The sequence below is a fragment of the Euphorbia lathyris genome, chromosome 3 (assembly GCF_963576675.1).
Source record: "Euphorbia lathyris chromosome 3, ddEupLath1.1, whole genome shotgun sequence".
Taxonomy (NCBI): domain Eukaryota; kingdom Viridiplantae; phylum Streptophyta; class Magnoliopsida; order Malpighiales; family Euphorbiaceae; genus Euphorbia; species Euphorbia lathyris.
The window spans coordinates 10418914-10440067 of NC_088912.1; the positions used below are offsets into that span (position 1 = coordinate 10418914).

A 21154-nucleotide genomic window follows, 5' to 3' on the forward strand; every position below is an offset into this window, starting at 1 on the left:
CTGATGGTACTTGAACTCATAATTCACATTTTGGTGTTTATATTTCATTTTGTCCAAAAAATACATCTTAAGTAAAGATGGCTCAATGCAGGGCCGGCCCTGGGCTATGAAATGAGGGGCGCCCACCCAGGGCCCATAACGATAAGGGGTCCAAAAAAATATTTTTATAGTGTATTTATAAAATATTTTTATACTCCCTACATTCCATTATATAAGTCATTCTAGAGTATTTCACACAAATTAAGAAATCTATTGGTTAACTAAAAAAAAATCTCTCCCATGTCACTATTGGGGAATAAACATTGAAATATTAAAAAACACATATACCAATACAAAATATTTAATATTTGGACAAAAAAACTAAACTAAAAGTTCTTGGAATCCTAGAATGACTTATATTTAGGAAAAAAACTAATTTGCTAGAATGATCTATATAATGGAATGGAGGAAGTAGTGTATATATAAACACAGAGATGAACATGTAATATTAAAATCAATTGGTTCAATTGGTGGAAGGAGATACTTAGTAATTTCATTCTAACTTGAGGTTGAGTGTTCGAACCTCTTTCTTTCCATTTCTTATTTACTTTCAAATACTTTTTTCCTCTTCCACCTTATTTTATCGCTATCAAATATATATTTTTTTCCGTTTATTTTCTGTAATGAATTGTTACTATGATTTCCATGTTTCCTTAAATCTAAATTATCAATTTATATACTGAATAAAAAAATAACTATTTAATTTTTTCTCATCATTATTATCATCCAATTTCAATTTTTTTCTTAAATTTAAATGTCAATTCATTTCTAAAAAAAATTAAATGTTATATATATATTATATTCACTTCTTGCAATTTTACATGACACATTACACATAAAAGACTTTATTTTCGCCAATTAAGCTTGAAAATGTATCAATTAATAAACGTTAGGCTAAAAATTGCACTATTTTATTTATAAATGTTAATTGCTCTCTCCTAATAACCATATGACTAAATTAGTACTTTATTCCTTGTAATAAAAAAAATCATTAAACCTCCAACCTAAAAATGTATATATGGGGAGCCCAAATTTATCATCTCGCCCCGGGCCTCTAAAAGGTCAGGAATGGCCCTGCCTCAATATTTTAGTTCATTTGATTGGTTAGAGACTATGTAACGTGAGTTTGACCATTTTGAACAAAACATTGGGACTCACTGTAACACCATGTCCCAATACCATGTAGATATTGTCCGCTCTGGCCCAAATCCAATACCTTGGGTCTCACGGCTTTAAAACGCGTCTGCATGTATTGGATTCACATCTTACTAATAAGCCACAATCACTCCCTCTCCATTTTCGATATGGGATTCAGTTCATTCCTGCCCCCATCGCCATCCCTTAGGGCCGCTCCTTGCTCTGGCCTTCTTACCCCGGCACCACCCACTCCGGACCGGATCGTTACAGGCCCACCAGCTTCCGCCTGGTTCGTTCCCGAACCACACATCATACGTGGAGAGTCGGTTCTGATACCAATTAAATGTAACACCCATTTTTAAATAATATAAAATAAACCATAACTCTGAAATATCACAGGTTATATAACTTCTTTTATTTATTTAAATTTAAAATATAATGTTTAATTAACTATTTAACTATTACATTAAAAAATTAAACAATATTTATCCAATTATTTGAGTTTTTTTATAAGCAAATCCATATATACAGTATGAAGTAAACAAATATCATTTTGAATACAAGCTGAAACACAAAAAATTTAATGAAAATTTCCATTTGAGAAAGAAAACGTGCCCATATAGCTAATATATGAACCGCAGAATTTGTTTGTCGTCTCTTATGCACGTACTCAATTGAAACAAAGGAACGTACCCATAGTTTCGTTTCTTTGAACACACAATGAGAGATAAATCACATGAAAGATAACATAAAAGGGTACGATGATTTGGGAGAGAGAAATCGCGGAAACAAAAGGAAGGGTGAGAGTAATGTACTGATTTAGGAAGTAGAAAGAAAGATTTTGTTTCTTGCTTTTATATATACAAGGCTTAATATATCCCTAGCTCCCTCAAGTTGTCCAAAAAGTGCAATTGATCCCTAAACTTCAAAATGTTACAACTAATACCTTCAATTTGCTTATTTGGAACAAATAAGCCCTCAAATAGGTTAATATTTGTGATTTTCATGTTTTTTTTTTTTTTTTGCATTTTTGTTAATTTATCAGCAGATTAGTTAGTTGTAATAATCGATATTTTGGACATCTTTTATTTTTGCTCTAATATTATATTAGATTTTTTGGATTTAGGGGTTATTTGTTCCAAATAAGAAACTTGAGGTGTCATTTGTTTCAAATAAGCAATTTGTTGAGTTATTACTTGAAAGGGTTAGTTGTAATTTTTTAAAGTTTAGGAGGCCAGTTGCAGTTTTTAGACAACTTGAGAGGTTGAGAATTGTATTAGGCCAATATAATAAGATTACTATTTCATGTCAAAATTATGGGTAAATTACACTTATAATTACTAAAATTTAAAATCAGTTTTAAAAATATTACTATTAAACATTATTTTGTTTAATAAAGTCATTTAATTTTTTTATTAGTAAAATCATTCCAACCAATCAATATTGAAAAAATTACGTGACAACCATGCTAAAAAAATTTATTTTTACGTATAACATAATAATCACATGTATATCACGTAAAAAAAGACTTTTTATTTATTGTGTCATGGAAGTTTAAAACAATGGAATAAAATAAATAAAAATATAATTTATATTTTGCTTGCTACGTGACACGCAACCATTATTTCCATCGTTTTCTCAAATTTTTAGTTTAATATTCTTTTTTCATTATATAAGTCATTTTAAAGTTTTTTACATATATCAGAAAATACAATTACTATAGAATCAAATTAATGAACTTATATCATTTAACTTGAAAAAAAATTCTCTCGATTGGGAAATAAGTCTTAGGAGGTGTTTGGTTGCTCTTTTTCATACTCTTGTTTGCTTTTTTACTTTAAAGGGGGAGTTTTAGATGTTTGGTTAGTGACCTCCTATTTACTTTTTACACCTAAAAAGTAGGGGTTGACACAGTTCGGTTAACCGGTCCATGAGGTTAAAAAATTAACTGAACCGAAACTATCGGTTTTTCAACCATTAAAACCAAAATCGGTCCATACATATCGGTTAACCGTATGAACGGCTAACCATTAATTTCGATTAGGTTTTTCAGTTAACCTTCAGTAGTTAACCAAAAAGTAATGGTTAACCATATTTTTTTTACCCAAACCTAAGTATATAATAGGTATATAATTTGTATGTAATAATAACTTGTACGTGAGTATGTAATTTGTAATTACAAAGTGTCTACCTTATATTATAAGTACATAATTACAAAGTATATATATGTGCTTTTTAAATACATATATTTTAAACGGTTCGGTTAATCGTCAACCATGGTTTTTGGACATTCCAAACCGAAACCGAACCTAAATTATTTTTTCAACCCTAAACAAAATCCGTCAATTCAGTTAACTGCTTTTTCCGATTCGGTTACTGGTTTGTTCGGTTTTTCCCCACTCCTACTAAAAATTAGCCTTTTATAAAAGCAGAGAATCTCTGTTTTTTTTTAAACAGCTTTTTCCAACAGCAACCCATAACCGCAACAGTAAATAATAGGTAAAATAAACTGGCCCTTAGAATATTCAAAAACACATAATGCAAGATAAAAAAATTCAATACTTCAACCGAAAAATCTAACTAACAATTCTTAGAAACTAAAACCACTTGTAATTTTAAAAAATGTTACTGTGATAGAGTAACATTTTGAGTTAAGGTGCAAAAATACCCATAACGTTTTGGGCCAGGAGCAATTTTACCCCTAATGTCTAAAATGGTGCAATTTTACCCCTAACGTTGGAAGCCAAGAACAATTTTACCCCTAACGTTAATAAATTTGATCAATTTGAGAAATAATTCATCAAACTGTCTTCTCGGTCATGAATCTTGTTATCTATACTTCATACGTGTGTCATTTTATCAGTAACAAATCACAAACATTCGTTGGGATGTGAAAAAAAAATAAAAAAAATATACTGTCTTTTTGTACGGATTAGACAAAAAAAATTCAAAAAATCTACCGAATTTATAAATATTAATCTCAAATTCTATTATTAAATTATATAAAACATGAAATCCTTTTTTTAGAACGAACTATTATGCAATTGGTGCGAAATAATAAACAAAAATATTTGTGTTTTATAATAGTGTCTGAAATTGACCCAATTTATCAACGTTAGGGTAAAATTGCTCTTGGCTTCCAACATTAGGGGTAAAATTGCTCCTGGCGGGTATTTTGCACCTTAACCTGTAACATTTTTTATTCAGTTACAGTTGTTGCAATTTATTCCTCAATTATGTGGTTCATATGGTTGACGTTGACTTGTTTCAAGTTGTCTTCTTCCTTCCTATAAAATGAATAAGATTCTGCTTTTGTTTCAAGCATTGAATAGCAGGTGTACCATTCAACAAAGGTTTCAGCTTCATCTGCTAAATCTCATACTAGGAGAGAAACAAAGCCATACGCAATTCTTTTCAACTTCATCCCTGTAAGTTTCACTTGATTTTTTATTCAATTAATCTTGATTCTCATTTAGGGGTTCTTGAATTTGCTGTTTAATTTATGGGTATTTAGGAATTTCATATATGAATCGAAGTAATCACTTGTTATTTTTGCTAAAACTATGATGTTTCCTTGGGAATTCATGGATTTAACTAATGGCAGTGGTTGCGTATTGGATGAATCTGAATAACTGAAGGACAAATTTGAAGTAAAATCAAATATGATATTCTAGATGCATAATTTTGTGATTGTGGAAGAATGACAGAGGATTTTGAGTTCATAGATGGAATGAATCCAACCTGTTTGTTAAAATGCCGCTTAGAGTTTATGCTGTTGAATATCTGGTTTTGATGTTTAAGATGTTAAAGATTTGAATGATTTGATGTTTCCGGGCACGTCTCTGTAATTACCCAAAATATCTCAATTTTTAAACGGTTTTTCCTACCTTCGATTAAAATTCTAAAAATTCAAACTTTCTATTTCCTATTCATTCTTTGGAAAAATTAAAAGTTCCTATTCGAGAGATAATTCATTCCTTGTATCCTTCAATTTAAAGAACTTATCCATTTCTCCTATAATCTTTGTCTCTTCAATCTTGATCGAGCTTGGACTTTCTTCCTCTGGTTCTTCAATCTTGTTTTTTTAATGTATTATTATATTTTTAATATTTATAAATATGTTCCTATATTTTTAATATTTACACGTTTCCGTTTCCTATGTTTTTCAGAAATTACGTTTCCAAGTATCCTTTTCAGTTTCAGTTTCAGTTTCTGTATGCGTTTCCGTTTCCATGCAACATAGGGAAACAGTAATTGAAACGACTGATACGAAATGAAGAAACACTAAGAAAGAAACGGAAACTGAAACTGAATGACATGTAGATGCTTTTTAAAGTTGTAAGGGTAAAGAATGAGACATGGGCGAAAACAGACTATATCAACATAGTATTGGACCCGACCAGCAATGTTCACATGGACCTTGATGACATGACCAAATAAATTTGATCATTCACCGTTAGATCTAAGCTTATTAAATCTGAATCTTACGATGCTTTGAATCTGTTTTCTGTCGTCATCACCATCCCTTAGAGTGGCTTCTTGCTCAGACTTTTTACCTGGGTGCTACTGCCTCAGGACTGACCCTTATAGGTCCACAAGTTCTTGTCCGTCAAACCCTAAATTTTAAAATCTTTCTGTCCCCGCCTTTTAAGGATTTTCTTCAAGAATTTTGTGTATATGCATACTCTGTTAGGATGTAGAGGCTTAATATTTTGTTTAGGACTGATTATATGCTAATTTGTCAGATATTGATAAGTTTACGACTGAGTTAATACCTAAATTTGATTCGCACTAAATTAATCCCGTCTGTCAACTTTCGAGACCATTTTGACCCTTAATTCGTTATTATTCAACCATGTTGTTGCTAATACATGGTTTCAATTTTCTTTGCAGCAATGTTTGTACCAATAGCAGTAGCAGCCTTTGTTGGTGTTCTGGGTTGGGCTTATAAGGCACTGAAACCTCCACCTCCGAAGATATGCGGAACACCAGGCGGTCCTCCTATAACTTCGCCGAGAATCAAGCTCAGTGACGGCAGGCATTTAGCCTACAAAGAGTCCGGGGTTCCAAAGGAAGAAGCTAAGTACAAAATCATCATGTGTCATGGCTTGGACAGCTCAAAAGATTTCTACTTACCTACTCCTAAGGTGCAGACTCTATTCACTTCTTAAATCCTTGCCTTTCTAAACTCTGATGCATCCGGCTTTTTGATTAAGTATCCGGTATTTGGCGTAAATTGCACTGATGGTTACTGAAGTTTGAGTTCGTTTCACAAAGTTCACTGGACTTCATTTTCTTTAATAAAGTCATCGAATTTTCCTTTTGGTTTCGTCCAATTCAGACAGAAAAAGTCATTCGAATCAGGGGCGGAGACAGTCATTCGAATCAGGGGCGGAGACAGGGGCCTGGAGGGGCCAGACCCAGGCCATCGGAACCACCCCTATCATGGAGGTTCCGGCCCCCTGTCTCCAGCAAATTAAGGTTGGGGGTAGTTAATTTGCTCATTGAGTTTGTATTTAATTACAAAATCCAACTTGATTAACGTATGATAGGGCATAAATTTCTCTAAGTTTGTCCAAAACGATCCAATCTTAGTTTTGTAGTCCAAAATCTAGCTCAATTTTGAGATGTTCTACAGTGGTACGAAAAAATTAGTTTTGGGCCACTCAAATGATAGCATTATGAGCTCAAAAAAAAATTTGTGCGAGTTCGATTTAGCAAAATAATTTTTTTTTACGCAGGCACGGGTAAAATTGTCCCCCTGCGGAGCAATACTGTATTCCCCACTAATTGGAATAGCACATGGGAAATCATGTTAAAAATGAATGACTTTTGTGTATAACATGTCAGCCACGTGGCAGCCAAAAAAAATTTAAAAATTTCATTTTTTTATGTACTTAACTGCTTCAAACTGTCACGTGTCAGCCACCTAACTGGTATATCATACGTAGAAGTAAGTCATTTTCCAACGTGGCTGTCACGTCACTATTTCAGTGGGGTTTTTTGTCTGAATTAGCTGAAATGACTTTCTTGAACTGACTTTAAAGGGCGGCCCGGTCGCATTACGCGTCCCCGCTGAGCGAGGGTCCGGGGAGGGGTCCCACCACAAGGGTGTATTGGGGGCAAGCCTTCCCTTGCCAATTTAATTGGCAAGAGGCCGCTCCTAAGACTCGAACCCGTGACCTCAGGTCACACGGCAACAACGTTTTACCGTTGCGCCAAGGCTCGCCCTCCTTTCTTGAACTGACTTTATTGAAAAGAAAATAAATTTTAGTGACCTTTGTGAAATAGACTCTAAACTTTAGTGACCACTGGTGCAATTAACCCATCTATTGGTTAACTATAAAAGACACGAGTCATTTATAAGTGTGAGACAATTTTCCCTTGAGTGACTAAGGGCTAAGTTTAAGATGGTATCAAAGCCTCTTAAACCAAATAGCTGAGGGCTCAAGTCCTTCCGACTTTATTTGTTAAGAGTTAAGGTATAAAATTAGCGCTATAATTATTGAGGGAAAACAAATTTAGGCTCCGTGTATAAAACCATGCAACGTTGGCACTTAAGTGTTGTAAATGGAGTAATTTCAGGCTCCATTAACGGTAGATCTAATAGAATCCCATTTTCCCGTTAATTTGGTTCCATGTCTTCGCCACCTAAGGTACAAATATAGCTCCATGGCTAGATCTGTCGTTAATGAAGTCTGGTATTGCTGGATTAAAAAAAATTAGTGCTAAAATTGCACGATTTATACATGAGTTTAAATCTGTTTTCCCCGATAACTATAGGACTAATTTTGTGCTTTAGCTTATCTCAAACTTCAGTGACCATCGGTATAATTTACCCCACATTTATGAAAAGCGTTCCTTATTGGCTAGCTATAAAGGGAATGACTCGTTTATAAGTGTGAGACGATCATCCCTTTCAGAATGCTGTTAGAGGATGAGTTAGGCCCGAGTTTAAGACTTTTTCGTCTAATCGAGTTTAAGAGTATTGGATGTCCTTTTGTTTCATAGTAGGCATGATGCTACTAATTCCTTTCATCTACAGGGGCTCTTAGAAGAGCTTCAGATATACATACTAACCTTTGATAGAGCAGGATATGGAGAGAGTGATCCATATCCGTCGCGCTCGGTGAAGAGCGAAGCATACGATATTCAAGAACTCGCGGATGAGTTGCAGGTTGGTTCGAAATTTTACGTAATGGGATTCTCAATGGGAGCATACCCCGTCTACGGTTGCCTAAAGTACATACCACATAGGCACGATACTTGAACCCCTGATTCGTTTAACTCGGGTAAATTGCACTGACGATTAGTGAAGTTTGGAGTATTTTACATTTGATTTCAATAAAGTCATTCCAATCAATTTATGTATAACTCACCGGAATACTGACGTGTCACCTAAGGCAAATGATTATATGTCAACTACGCATCATATCAAACATGTCCCGGACAACTCTTAGTTGACATATAGTCAACTATCTCCGGTGTCACGTTAATGTTCTTTTGAGTTTTTGTTACAAATTGGGATAACTTTATTGAAATCAAATGTCAACTTCATTGATTTTAGGGTAAATAAATGATTGGTCGTTGAGTTTCTGCCTATTTATAAAGTAACTAACCTTTTCAAAATCTAGTCAAAAGTTAAAACTATACAAAATGACAAGTTGACTCATCTATCAAATGTTTCATAATGTTCGATAAATTTGTCATTTTTGTATAAATTTTAACTTTTGACTAACAAAATTCGGAACGGATGAACTACATAGTTGATTTTAAAAAAGTCAAGAGACTTTAATATAAATAGGACTGACTAGTGTAATATGCCGAAACCTATGTTGTACGGGCACGGACACCGGAAACGTTATTTATAAAACATCACCTCCGTAAAATAGCCTTAAAACTAAAACGACACGAAATGGATACGGACTTGAAACATAGAAATGTTACTAAAGAAGAGTGTTCGTGCAACATAGGCAGAAACTAAGGGACCAGTGAATTATTTACCCTTGATTTTATTGAAAGAAAATGAAATTCAATAACCTTTTTGAAACCGACTCCAAACTTCAACCACGGTTGGTGCATTTTATCGTCGTTTTTATGGTTTAAGCAATAAGTGATAATCTTGTTCTCACAGGTTGGCCGGAGCTTCCCTTGTTGTTCCATTTGTGCACTACTGGTGGCCTAGTCTTCCGGCAAATGTAGCCAACGAGGGCTTGAAAACGCGACAGAAAAGTGATAAATTGTCGTTACAAATTGCACGTCACGCACCATGGCTATTCTACTGGTGGAAGACTCAAAAATGGTTCACAACTTCGTCAAGTGAAATGGCAGAAAATTCAGCTATCTTTTGCCCTCAAGATGTGGAGATAATTAAGAAGTTATCAGATACTCAAGCTATTGGACAGGTACCTACATTTCAAATATTTGTTTCTCGGATATTATCGACACGTTTGTGGTAAAAATCTAAATTATATTCCGTTTTTGTTTCTTTTGAAAATATTTCCGGAATTGGGGCATTTTTTTTGTCAAATAGACAAAGGAGTGCATTCGCCGATCATATAGGCGGATTGCACAAATTCAAAACTCATCCGCCTATTATATAGGCTGATGTGTTTTGAAATTGGTGGAAAATTTATATCTATCGTTTTTAGGGAAGTATAGATTTTTATTCCTAACGGACGGAATTGTAAAATTTACTCCTAGCGTTTCCAAACAAGATCAATTTGACCGTTATTTGACTATTACATCAGACATTCCAAACAAGTTTATCGATAAACTGAAATAGTTTCGTGCTGGCAAGTCGTTTGTAACCGTGTTAATAACTTAGTGATGTTTTAGGCAGTTTTTTGTGATTAACTTGACAAATTTAATTGTGGGTATTATGGCAAGTTTTTTTTGTAACTGTGTCAATAACACAATAAATATTTTAGTCATAATGGATGTTTGGAAGGTTCTATGTGATAGTAAAATAACGAGTCAAATACCGGTAAACCATCCAGTTCACAATATCGGTTAGGTAGAGATAAAATTGACCTTGCTTGAAAAGTTGGGGGGTAAAATTTTAACATTTTGTACGTTAGAGTTAAATTTGTACTTCTCCAAAAACGATATGGGTAAATTCGGGTTTATGTGAACCAACGGAATTGTACAATTCAACATACTATTTCTTCATCAGGCTAGTGATAACCTATGTTGCACGGGTATGGACACAGACACAGATAGGGACACCAGAAACGTTATTTCTAAAATATAATCTTCATAAAATAACAGAAACGCTACTAAAGAGGAGCGTCCGTGCAACATAGGTGATATCATATTTTCATCCCACGATATAATCAACGAACATATTCCTCCCACGATATAATCAACGAACATATCCTCCTATGTAACGCATGTTTAGAAATATTTTGAAAAGAACTAGTTTGAACTTTTACCACGAACGTGTCAGTATCCGTTTATTTCCGCATTGATAGAATATATGTTGGTTTTTTCTGTTAACAATCTTATGTTTCGAAATTGAAGTGGAGCGAGAAGGAAAAGGTTCGACAACAAGGCATTCACGAATCATTATACCGCGACATACTAGTCGGTTGTAGCAAATGGGAATTTGATCCTCTAGAGATGAGTAATCCTTTCCCTAACAATGAAGGTTCAGTCCACATTTGGCAAGGCTATGAAGACAGAATCATTCCTTACCAGATAAATCGGTATGTCGCCGAGAAGCTGCCGTGGATTCGGTATCATGAGGTCCCGGATGGCGGCCATCTTATGGTCTTCAGGAACGATATTTGTGAAGAAATTTTCAGGTCGCTTTTACTCGGATGAATCATACTAGCCATAACTATTAATAATGCTTAAGCTAGAATTTCTAAATGGTAGAAATTTTAACTTCATTTCACTATTTTTCACGGGTATTAGATTCAAAAAATTACCCGTCACAGGTGTTGGACAAATATGGGATTACCCCTCCCGGGGTACCCGCTGCCTGTTACCATATATCAAAATGAAGGTTATCATTTTATGAAAATGAAATATTTTTAATTTATTGATAATTTAAATAATTTAGTATGTTCGAATTTAGAATGTTTGTTAAATTTATGGATGATTTATTAAAGTTATGTTTTGTTAAATTTATAATTATTTGTTTTATGTGTTGATTCTTAACGAGTAAGGGTACTCGCATATTAAATGGAATGAGTAATAGACGAACTATTTGTAAGCATCTTGTTTATTTATTCACGAACTTTGCTTGTGAGCTTTTTTATTTATGTACACAATTAAAGAGCTATTTGCGAGCAAACTTCATATATATAATTAACGATCTACTCACAAACAACTCATACAACTCATGGTCAGATAATTTTCTTAATGAACCAAGTTCAAAGAGGATTTTGAGCTCGAAGCTCGGCTCGAGCTCATTTATTTTCTAATGAGCTGAGCTGAGCCGAGCTTGAGTAAGCTAAAGCTCGGCTCGGGCTCGAGCTCGTTAATTTTATAGCGAGCCGAGCTTGAACAGGCCAAAGCTCGGCTCGACTCGATTACAGCCCTAGATTTCAACACGTATTGACTATACGGCACAAATACAATATTCCATCATCATTAGTGCATTTAACACATTAGTTTTCTAATAAACTGCCCTTTTGGAACAGGGAAAAGTAGTAAAAAAATGCAGAATCAGAGGATTGAAAAGTTATGTTTCATTGACTCGTCCTTCTCTTATTTAATACAGCTAATTAATCATGCAAGAAAAGAAGCAAAACTCAGAATTAGAAAACCAAACCTTTGTTAATTATTTGATAAGCACCTAGTCACCTTGTCTTCCTTGTTTCACCCTTTGTAATTTGTGTTATGGCAGTCGTACACTGCATAGATACCACAAATTACAATATTCTTTCAGTCATACCATTGAAATGCCCGTAAAAATAAGCTCTAAACTCCTAAAGATCATTAAGCTATTAATTGTATCGGTGGTTTTCACCTAGTCAGTGACTGACCAAATGAATTTGGTCTGGTCAGTCGCCATTAGATCTAAGCTAATTAAAATCTTATGGTAGAGATTAAAATCATCGTAGGGTTTAGATTCACCTCCTAGATCTAATGGTGATCGACCAAATTCACTTGGTCAGTCACTGACCTGATGAAAATTACTGTGTATCGTATAGAGGAAATTGAGAAAGATGTAATGAAATTTTCCAGTCTAAAGAGTGGAACTTACCAAGCAAATACCGAACAATGCTCTTGTATTCTTGCCTCCTCAACATTTATTTACTTTTTCAACATTAATTACTTAAAAGCATCAGGTTAAGTGGATCACCTGTGTCCATTTAAGCCGCAGATAAGTTTCCCAAGCTCCACATCCCATAACTTCACTGTTGAGTCATAGAAAACAATTATACCGCCAAATAAAATAAGTATCGCCTCAGGATAAATTTGTTTCTAAAATATAATAAAAAAGTGGATTGCTAAATACCGTCCCATTTGGACTTTTTTGCCCTTCTCGTAATTTTGATCAAGGACTGAAAATTTTCTCTCCAAAATCACAAACCCGAACAACAATAATTGTAATTATGAAAATAATTGATGCGTGACAACCCGAGAACCCTGGAAATGGATGATTACGAGTCGGAAACATTAAAATTTACGTTTTTTATCAAAGAAATCATGAAAATAATACATATTTTTTGTGACGATTTGCATTTTTCGTCACAAAAAATTGGACAATTTGCATTTTTCGTCACAAAAAAATTTGACGATTTTTCATAAAAAAAATTATGCCTAGCGGATGAATCTCCCACCTGGCCATAGGCAAGGCGGGAGATCCATCCGCCTAGGTATAAAACATGCGGATTCTCTAAAAAAAAATTCAATTTTGAAAAATATTTATGAAGGGCAAAATTGTCCAAATTGGGGCGGTAATAAGTAATTTGGGGACGGTAAATAGCAACACCCTAAAAAAACATTTCTATTGAATAGCACAGACTAGCAATGACTGGATTCAAGCTCAAGGATAAACGCAGTAAATCATGACGCCTAAGTTCATCGAAACGACAATCACCTTGCCAAAACCAATTGTTGATTAGGATTATTTATGCCGAGTCCAATGGGGCTCTACCTGATAGTGTAAATGCTCAGGGAGTACCATAGAATGTTCTCTTAAGTCTCGAACATATTTTTCTTGTTTCATGCTCCATATCTGCAGCAAGAATTCCAATTAGAGTGATGCCATTAGAAACTAACAGGCGAGCTCAAAGGAACAGATCCATTCCAGATTTAATCCTATGAGCAACATCTTCATCTACTTCTCCATTCGTTTGAATAATAGACCCTAATTACCGGAAGCAATCCGAACCTTTGACAACTCTCCCATATAGGGTGATTATCCCTGCCTCCCTACTTTAGCTAGTAGGGCGGCCCGGTCGCACTACGCGTCCGCGCTGAGCGAGGGTCCGGGGAGGGGTCCCACCACAAGGGTGTACTGGGGGCAAGCCTTCCCCCTGCCAATTTATTTGGCAAGAGGCCGCTCCTAAGACTCGAACCCGTGACCTCTTGGTCACACGACAACAACGTTTACCGTTGCGTCAAGGCTCGCCCTCTTTAGCTAGTAATAGAAAAAAAATTGAGATTCAGGACAAGTAGAAATATAAAGAAAAAAGCTCTACTTGCTACTCATTCATCGCGTGGCTAAAAGTGGCGTCAACTATTTCAAGACTTAAAAATGGCATTTGATTAGCTATGACAATCACTATCCATCTTGAAAAACTAATCAAAGTTGAAATCAGATGCTGGAATCATAGGGTAAGTGCCTATTGAGTTTGTTTGATAATGTAAATTTTATACAAAATTCGAAGAGTCTAAAATTGCAAAATATAAGAATATAACCTATAACATTACCTTTTGAATCAACATAAATGAGTATATTACACCAAAATGCTCCAACCCAAAAAGCTGCACCATGACGGAGTAGAGAATCCCATGGCAGACACCAATCAGAGCTGTTGCAATATAAAGAACAAGCTTAATGGCAAATCCAGACCGAATAATAGATTAGAAGATATTAATTTGGGTTTAGTTAATGAAACAAATAATAGATTTCTCCATTATACGCAACCTCAATATTCTTGGAGACTTAATGCCATTTGTTTAAATAAATAACATGTATAAGAGAATAAATGATTTAGCACTTGAGATCACCAAGGAACCAGGGGCGGATACAGGGAGGGGCTCGGGACCTTCCGGCCGCCGGAACCACCATGACCATGAGTAGTTTCGGTCCTTTATCTCCATAAAATTCAAGGCCGTGGTGGTTCTGGCCCCCGTCTCCAAGATATTTAGATTTGGTGCTGAATTAACACCACAAAATTGGCCCAGGTCCTATTAGACCATCTCTAAATCCAAAATTCTAATTTTTTTTACCTGTTAGGCCCTCCCCTCCTTAAATCGAAATTTCTAAATCTTTTGGTCTGCTGGGTCCTTCTTAAATCCCAATTTCTAATTTTTTTTGCCTTTTAGACCCTCCCTAAACCCGATTTTTTCTATTAGACACAATTTGTGTTTACATGTTAAGAATCTTACAATGTAGTTTAATTTTGAGAAGTTTTACATTGGTACTTAAAATTTGGTTCTTAACCACTCGGATTATAACATGTATATATACGATTTTTTTTAACAAGTTTGATTTAGCAAAAAAAAAAAAAAAAAAAATTTACACACGCATGTGTAAAATTGGGCCTCCAACCGAACAATCCTGTATTCGCCACTGCAAGGAACCATATACCAACTCTTAGCATTTTCATAACTCACCTGTCACTCACAAATTACTAACCCCACTCTTCACATGTTTCATTTGGACAACAACTTAAAAGTCATATGAAATAAAACATGCATAGATCTCTTACTAAATCCAAATAAATAAAGGTCAAACCAGAAATGATAAAAAAAAAAAAGCATTTTAAATAAGAAAATGTGCTAATTGGGATAAAGTAGAATACCTTTGGTAATCCAGCAATCCCAAGTGCCAAATCAAACTTCAAGGAGCCAGTAGATATCACAGGAGCATGCCGTGACCTGAAAAAGCACTGTAAGGACAACTTAGACTCACTAGTGAATTCAGGGTAAAGTTGTGTAAGTGTGCTAATTTACTCCAAATACTTGGTATATCGTGTTTGGTTAGAATTGAAAAATAATTCGTTAATAACTATTTAGAAGGAAAATCAGATATTTACTAGCTATTAGCAACAAGCAACAATAGTAAACAACATCTTAACCAAACATTGCACTAACCATTTTCACAAAAAACAAACACAAAGTTTCTGTTAGATTATTTTATGCATCAAGACGGATATTTCAGTCACAATGTTGTCACTCGTTCCAATTTGTTACAGACATTGAATAGAGTAAAATTAAAGACGGAAATTATACATTTACCGACGAAAATTTATGTCGGTAATGCCAATTGTTTTCTGTTTCCTGCCTGAATCAGGGTCGATGGACCCTCCGTGACCCCTATTCCTCTGCCCCTGCTCATAGTTCGATTCTTAATCATTGCATAATCATTGTAAAGTTCGTTTAATTGTTCAGGCTTCATGAGATCCCATACCCTTCTTCTGCTTCAACGAAATTTTGTCCTTGCAAGGTTTTCCAATTTTCGGAACATTTACTCTGCGAATCTATTATCCTTGCTGACAATTTGATCTTCATTCAAGCTGATCCTTTCCGGAGATGAAAAACAAATACATTCACTTGTCCTCCGTGGTCTTATCGTCCTTCGTGTTTCACTATGTTTCACAGTAAGAACATAACCAACATGAACCCGTCACCAATAATCCCCACAACTGCAGGATCCGCCCTTAAAGTGATGGAACCGGTTTGAATCCCTGACTACAATATACCTCTCTTCAATCATTGATATTAGTTTGATAACAGTGTGGCAGTCTCCACAGACTCTGAGATTCTTCACAATCTGAAGAGGAGTTCCTCGAGGTGTTGCAATCAATCCGAAAGCAATTGCCAGCCTCTCACTGTGTTGGAAAAGAATACTTTCCTTGTGTTCTTCATCAACATCCTGCAGCACAAAATTGGTATCCGGCTGATAGCCGAAGTCCTTCAGCTTCATCCTTAGTTCGTCAAGTTTCAGATAAATCTCATCGGACATTGGATGAGAAACATCACCGGCCAAAAATGAGTATGTATTCTTCTTGACCTCAATCCAGCTGTACCCAGCTTCTTTTTTCACTTTTCTTATACCCATTAATTTCCGAACTTTGGTTCTTTCTTTCCAATCTCCGGTTGCAGCGTAGATATTGGATAGCAGAACGTACGCAGCTGAATCATGTGGTTGTAGTGATATGAGCTTTTCTGCTGCAAGCTTTCCCAGCTCTACGTTGCGGTGAACATGAGAAGCGGCCAAGAGAGTTCTCCACACAGTTGTATCTGCAGGAAATGGCATCCGGTTTATAACATCCATGGCTTTTTCGAGCATTCCCGCTCTGCTGTATAGGTCAACCATGCAAGAATAAAGTTCCATTGTTGGTTCAATGTGGCGATCTTTCACCATGATATCGAAGTATCTCTGACCTTCATCGACTAGACCAGCGTGTGCGCAAGCAGAAATTACACCAATGAACGTTACACCGTCCATTTCCAAGTTCTGTGTTTGCATCTCCTTGAATACCTCAAGAGCCTTTCTCCCATGCCCATGCTGTGCATATCCAGTGATCATTGAATTCCAGGAAACTAAATCCCGCACTCGTTGTCTCTTGAAAACTTGGTTTGCACTCTCTATATCCCCTCTTTTCGCATACATGGTAACAAGCGCGCTGCTGACACACAAGGCATTATGAAATCTCGACTTAATTGACCAGGCGTGAATCTGTTTTCCTTGTTCTACTGCTGCTGTAGGAGCAGTACACGCGTTTATGACACTTGAGAAGGTATACTCGTTAGGTTCGACTCCCTCCTTCGCCATTTGGATAAAAACGTTGATAGCTCCCTCTGTCTCTCCTATTTGAGCATACCCAGAAAGCATTGCTGACCATGCTACAATGTCTTTCTCAGCTATTCTTCCGAAAACTTTCGAAGCTTCATCGAGATTTCCGAGCTTCACATAAGCATCTAAAAGCGCAGTTCCAACTGTAGGCGATGTTGCGTAATCACTCTTTACGGCTTGTGCATGTACTTCAAAAGGAGAAATCAATGGTTGAGCTCCAAGGATAGTAGAATACGTGTAATCATTCGGTCTAACACCTTCCCTACTCATTTCACGAAACAGACTCACAGCTTGCTCTGCCCAACCATTCTGCAAATACCCACTAATCATGGCTGTCCACGACACCACATTTCGAACCTCATCCATCATAGAAAATATCCGAAAAGCATCATTCATTTCTCCGCCCTTACTATACGCTACCATCAAAGTCGTGCTAATATTGTGATCATATTCAAATCCATTCTTTACAATCTCACAATGTAACTGCCTAGCAAAACACAACTCCCTAATGTTAGCACAAGACTGAATCATAGATGCAAGAATCATATTATTCGGCTTCACATCAGCGAGTTTCAAACGGTAAAACATCTCGAAAGCTTCGAAATGAAACCCGTTTCGAATGTAACCAGAAACAATACTATTCCAACTGATACTATTCCTAGTAACCATACTATCAAAAACAGCTTTACCATCTCTAATCATCCTAGACTTTGAATACAAACTAATCAATGAATTGCAAACATAAATATTCGCCTCGAACCCGACTTTTATCACAATTGTATGGAGTTGAACTCCAGTATCAACCATACCTGCATCTGCTAAAGCTCCGAAAACAGTAGCAAACGTAAACGGATTCGCCTTAACCCCTTCGTTTTGCATTGTAAAAAACAATCTCAATGCTTCAAAATTAAGCCCATTCTGAGCATAACCAGCAAGCAATGATGTCCAAGACACCACGTTTTTTTCCCCCATTTCATCAAAAACTTTCCTCCCTTCTTCAACATTTCCAATCTTCATATACATATCAAGAAGCGAAGTACCAACACTAACATCCCCCAAAAATCCAGATTTAACACAGTGATTATGCAATTGAATCCCTAATTTCACATTAATCAGATAAGCACAAGTTTTCAAAACACAAGAAAGAGTTGATCCATCGATTCGATAACCCGATCGATGAATATCCACAAAGAGATTAACAACTTCGCGGTGTGAATTATTGCGGGAGAACTCAAAGAGCAGGTGATTGCAGGGCACGAGTTCTGGTTGGGGACTTTTATCAAACACCTTGGCTGCAATTGGACCTTCAGACTCCGATAATGGTGAATTCGGATTTAAATCAGTAGCAGTGGCATTTGATTGAAAGAGAGGGCATAAAGTGTGGAATAGAATGTAGAATTGGGTAGTTACAGTTTTCAAATACGGATTCGTTTGCGGTTTTTGAAGAGATTTTAAAGTGAGGTTCAGAATCATCTTTTGGGTTTGTTGAATTGAGTGATGAATATCAGCATTTGTTTAGAGATAGAGAATAGAAATATGATCTTTGTATTGCAAGAAGAAGCTTCTCTTTTAAAACCTGGAAGCCATAGCTTCGAGTCTTCGAAGTTCAACAGCTATACACAGAACGTCAATTTCGGGCGGGAGACAATGAAATAGACAAAGCCATAGACATATAGGTTTAAAGTTTAAAAAATGTTTTAGATGAGAGATATATGGTTTCCAGAAAAGTATTAATTTAGGTTTCAAATACAAAATGACATTAATATAAATTTAATATTTAAAAAAATGTATGAATTTAAGTTTCGATAATAGAACAAGACATGTTATTAATATTAATCCGTTAAGTTCTGTCGATTGTACATGGAGGGAGAAATAATAAAAATGACGTGTCCAATCCGTTCTCGATGTCTAAATTGATACAATTTTTTAAACGTTAAGCGTATATTGATGTTATTTTGTACGTGAAGCCTAAATTGATACTTACCTAAAAACCATAGGCCTATTTTGGTACCTTATCCCTTTATATTATTCTGTTAAGTTCTGTTAATTTTACGTGGAGAGAGAAATCAGAACTTAATGGAGTAATATGTCACGTTCCGTTATCAAAGCTTAAATTTGTATCTTTTTTAGACGTCAAGTCTATATTAATGTTATTTTATAATGTCAATGTATTTCATTTTCTTTAAAATGAAGTTTTTGGATTTTTTTTATTTTAATAAAATTATTTTAATAAATTTAGATAGAAAAAACACTGAAATAGTGACATATAGCAGTAGGACTCTGTCATGAGCGATTCGGCATTCAGTTCGATAAAAGTTCGATCGTAATTTGGCTCCATCTATAAATGAGTTGGACTTGAGCATCTTGAAATGCGGCTCAAAAGCTCGTGAACTAGGTCGATTATAGGTTTATGAACAAAATCAATTATAATGTTCATGAACAAATTTGGTTCGTTTATTTTTTTTAATAATATAATTTGTATAAAGGGAAAAATGTAAAATAATGTAAAATGATGAAAATGACGGAATTTTGTTTCTTGTGAATTTGTGCTTAATGTTTAAACATGTTGGCCCATTTTAGTCAGTAACACAATGGCCCTGTTTGGTAAAGAGCGTTTTGGAATAAAAAGAGCGGTTTTGACCAACTTTAGAGGTTTGACCACTGAAACCGCTAATTGGAGTGTTTGGTGGAGAGAGGTTTGAGAGAGAGTTTTGGGATGAAAACGCTAATTTAGAAAAAGCTCTTAAAAGGAGCTTTTTCAATTAACGTTTTGCAATATTAAAATTAATGGACTTCTTTAACCCTAATAGATAGGCTCTGTTTGGGAATTAGCTGATAGCTGATTACATTAGCTGATTTGACTAGCTGTTTGTGTAGACCTATTTGGTAAAAATTAGCTGATTGATGATAGCGGTTTGTGCAAAAAGACGAATAAGGGCATTAATTTTGGCGCAGGAGAAGAGAGAGTCTATCTATTAGGGTTAAAGAAGTCCATTAATTTTAATATTCTAAAACGCTAATTGAAAAAACTCTTTTTAAGAGCTTTTTCTAAATTAGCGTTTTCATCACAAAACTCTCTCCCAAACCTCTCTCCACCAAACACTCCAATCAAAGGTTTCAGTGGTCAAACCTCTAAAATTGGTCAAAACCGCTCTTTTTATCCCAAAATGCTCTTTACCAAACAGGGTCATAGACTCCCTCTTCTCCTGCGCCAAAATTAATGCCCTTATTCGTCTTTTTTGCACAAACCGCTATTATCAATCAGCTAATTTTTACCAAACAGGTCTATACAAACAGCTAGTCAAATCAGCTAATGTAATCAGCTAACAGCTAACAGCTAATGTAATCAGCTAACAGTTAACAGCTAATTCCCAAACAGGGCCAATAAGTTTTTTAAAGTTTGTGAAGGTGTTTTTAAGTAAAAGGTTGTGATTGACAAAGGTGGATCCAGTCCGGGGTTCGGGAGCTCCGGCCCCTTCGGCCGCCAGTTCCATCCTTGAATAATATTGGTTCGATATTTGATGGCTTTCCTAATTTTAGTTTATATTAGCGTTTTTGTAATATAATTTCAAGATTTCAAGATGATGAGTTGGTTAAGAAGCCCCTTTCATTATTTTTGTGTTCAAACTTTTAAAACCTCATTTTTTAAAAGACTTTTTCTATTTATCTATTTGAATTAATTTTTTCAAAATAACTTTGTTATTATTATTAATCATTTTCTATTTTAATTCTATTGTACTATTTTTTTTTCTAAATCAATTAACATTAGATTTATAAAATATTAAATATATCTATTTTTTTTTTAACTGAGCACTTTTAGTTTTTTATTATTATTCAACATATCAAAAAAATTGATGTCCGTTTGGATGTTAACCATAAATTAAAGGGTAAACTTTAAATAAAATCCCAGTGGTTTCATTAATTTTCAGATAAATGACTGTGGTTTACTTTTTGTCAAAACGAGGATTGAGGTTTTCAACTTTAGCAAAATAA

At 35.1% G+C, this 21154-nt stretch overlaps 2 protein-coding genes across 4 annotated transcripts; one reads left to right on the forward strand and one right to left on the reverse strand.

Annotated features, from left to right (window-relative positions):
- Positions 1 to 976: 976 nt before the first annotated feature.
- On the reverse strand, positions 977 to 18818 carry LOC136224627 (pentatricopeptide repeat-containing protein At2g27610). 3 transcript variants are annotated; one of them, XM_066013013.1, is made up of 8 exons: positions 15773 to 18818; positions 15595 to 15692; positions 15165 to 15251; positions 14068 to 14168; positions 13232 to 13369; positions 12392 to 12545; positions 11957 to 12038; positions 977 to 1505 (listed from the first exon to the last, which is right to left on the reverse strand). In XM_066013013.1, exon 1 carries the CDS (start codon positions 18632 to 18634, stop codon positions 15989 to 15991), a length of 2646 nt encoding a protein of 881 aa, XP_065869085.1. In that variant the 5' UTR covers positions 18635 to 18818; the 3' UTR covers positions 977 to 1505; positions 11957 to 12038; positions 12392 to 12545; positions 13232 to 13369; positions 14068 to 14168; positions 15165 to 15251; positions 15595 to 15692; positions 15773 to 15988. The 3 variants fall into 3 exon arrangements, with proteins under 3 accessions (XP_065869085.1, XP_065869083.1, XP_065869084.1); XM_066013011.1 differs by having other exon boundaries at positions 15165 to 15240; positions 15595 to 18818; XM_066013012.1 differs by lacking the exon at positions 977 to 1505 and having other exon boundaries at positions 11776 to 12038; positions 12491 to 12545; positions 15595 to 18818.
- Positions 4450 to 11308, forward strand: LOC136223373 (uncharacterized). The gene is made up of 5 exons (XM_066011328.1): positions 4450 to 4604; positions 6070 to 6323; positions 8222 to 8433; positions 9311 to 9581; positions 10699 to 11308. The coding sequence occupies exons 2-5, from the start codon at positions 6072 to 6074 to the stop codon at positions 10999 to 11001; spliced, it is 1038 nt and encodes a 345-aa protein (XP_065867400.1). The 5' UTR covers positions 4450 to 4604; positions 6070 to 6071; the 3' UTR covers positions 11002 to 11308.
- Positions 18819 to 21154: the final 2336 nt, after the last annotated feature.

Coding starts and splice junctions, on each gene's coding strand:
- LOC136223373 (XM_066011328.1), top strand. CDS start 6,072: ATGTTTGTACCAATAGCAGTAGCAGCCTTTGTTGGTGTTCTGGGTTGG. Junction 6,324..8,221: donor TCTACTTACCTACTCCTAAG/GTGCAGACTCTA, acceptor TTTCATCTACAG/GGGCTCTTAGAAGAGCTTCA. Junction 8,434..9,310: donor CTAAAGTACATACCACATAG/GCACGATACTTG, acceptor TTGTTCTCACAG/GTTGGCCGGAGCTTCCCTTG.
- LOC136224627 (XM_066013013.1), bottom strand. CDS start 18,634: ATGATTCTGAACCTCACTTTAAAATCTCTTCAAAAACCGCAAACGAAT.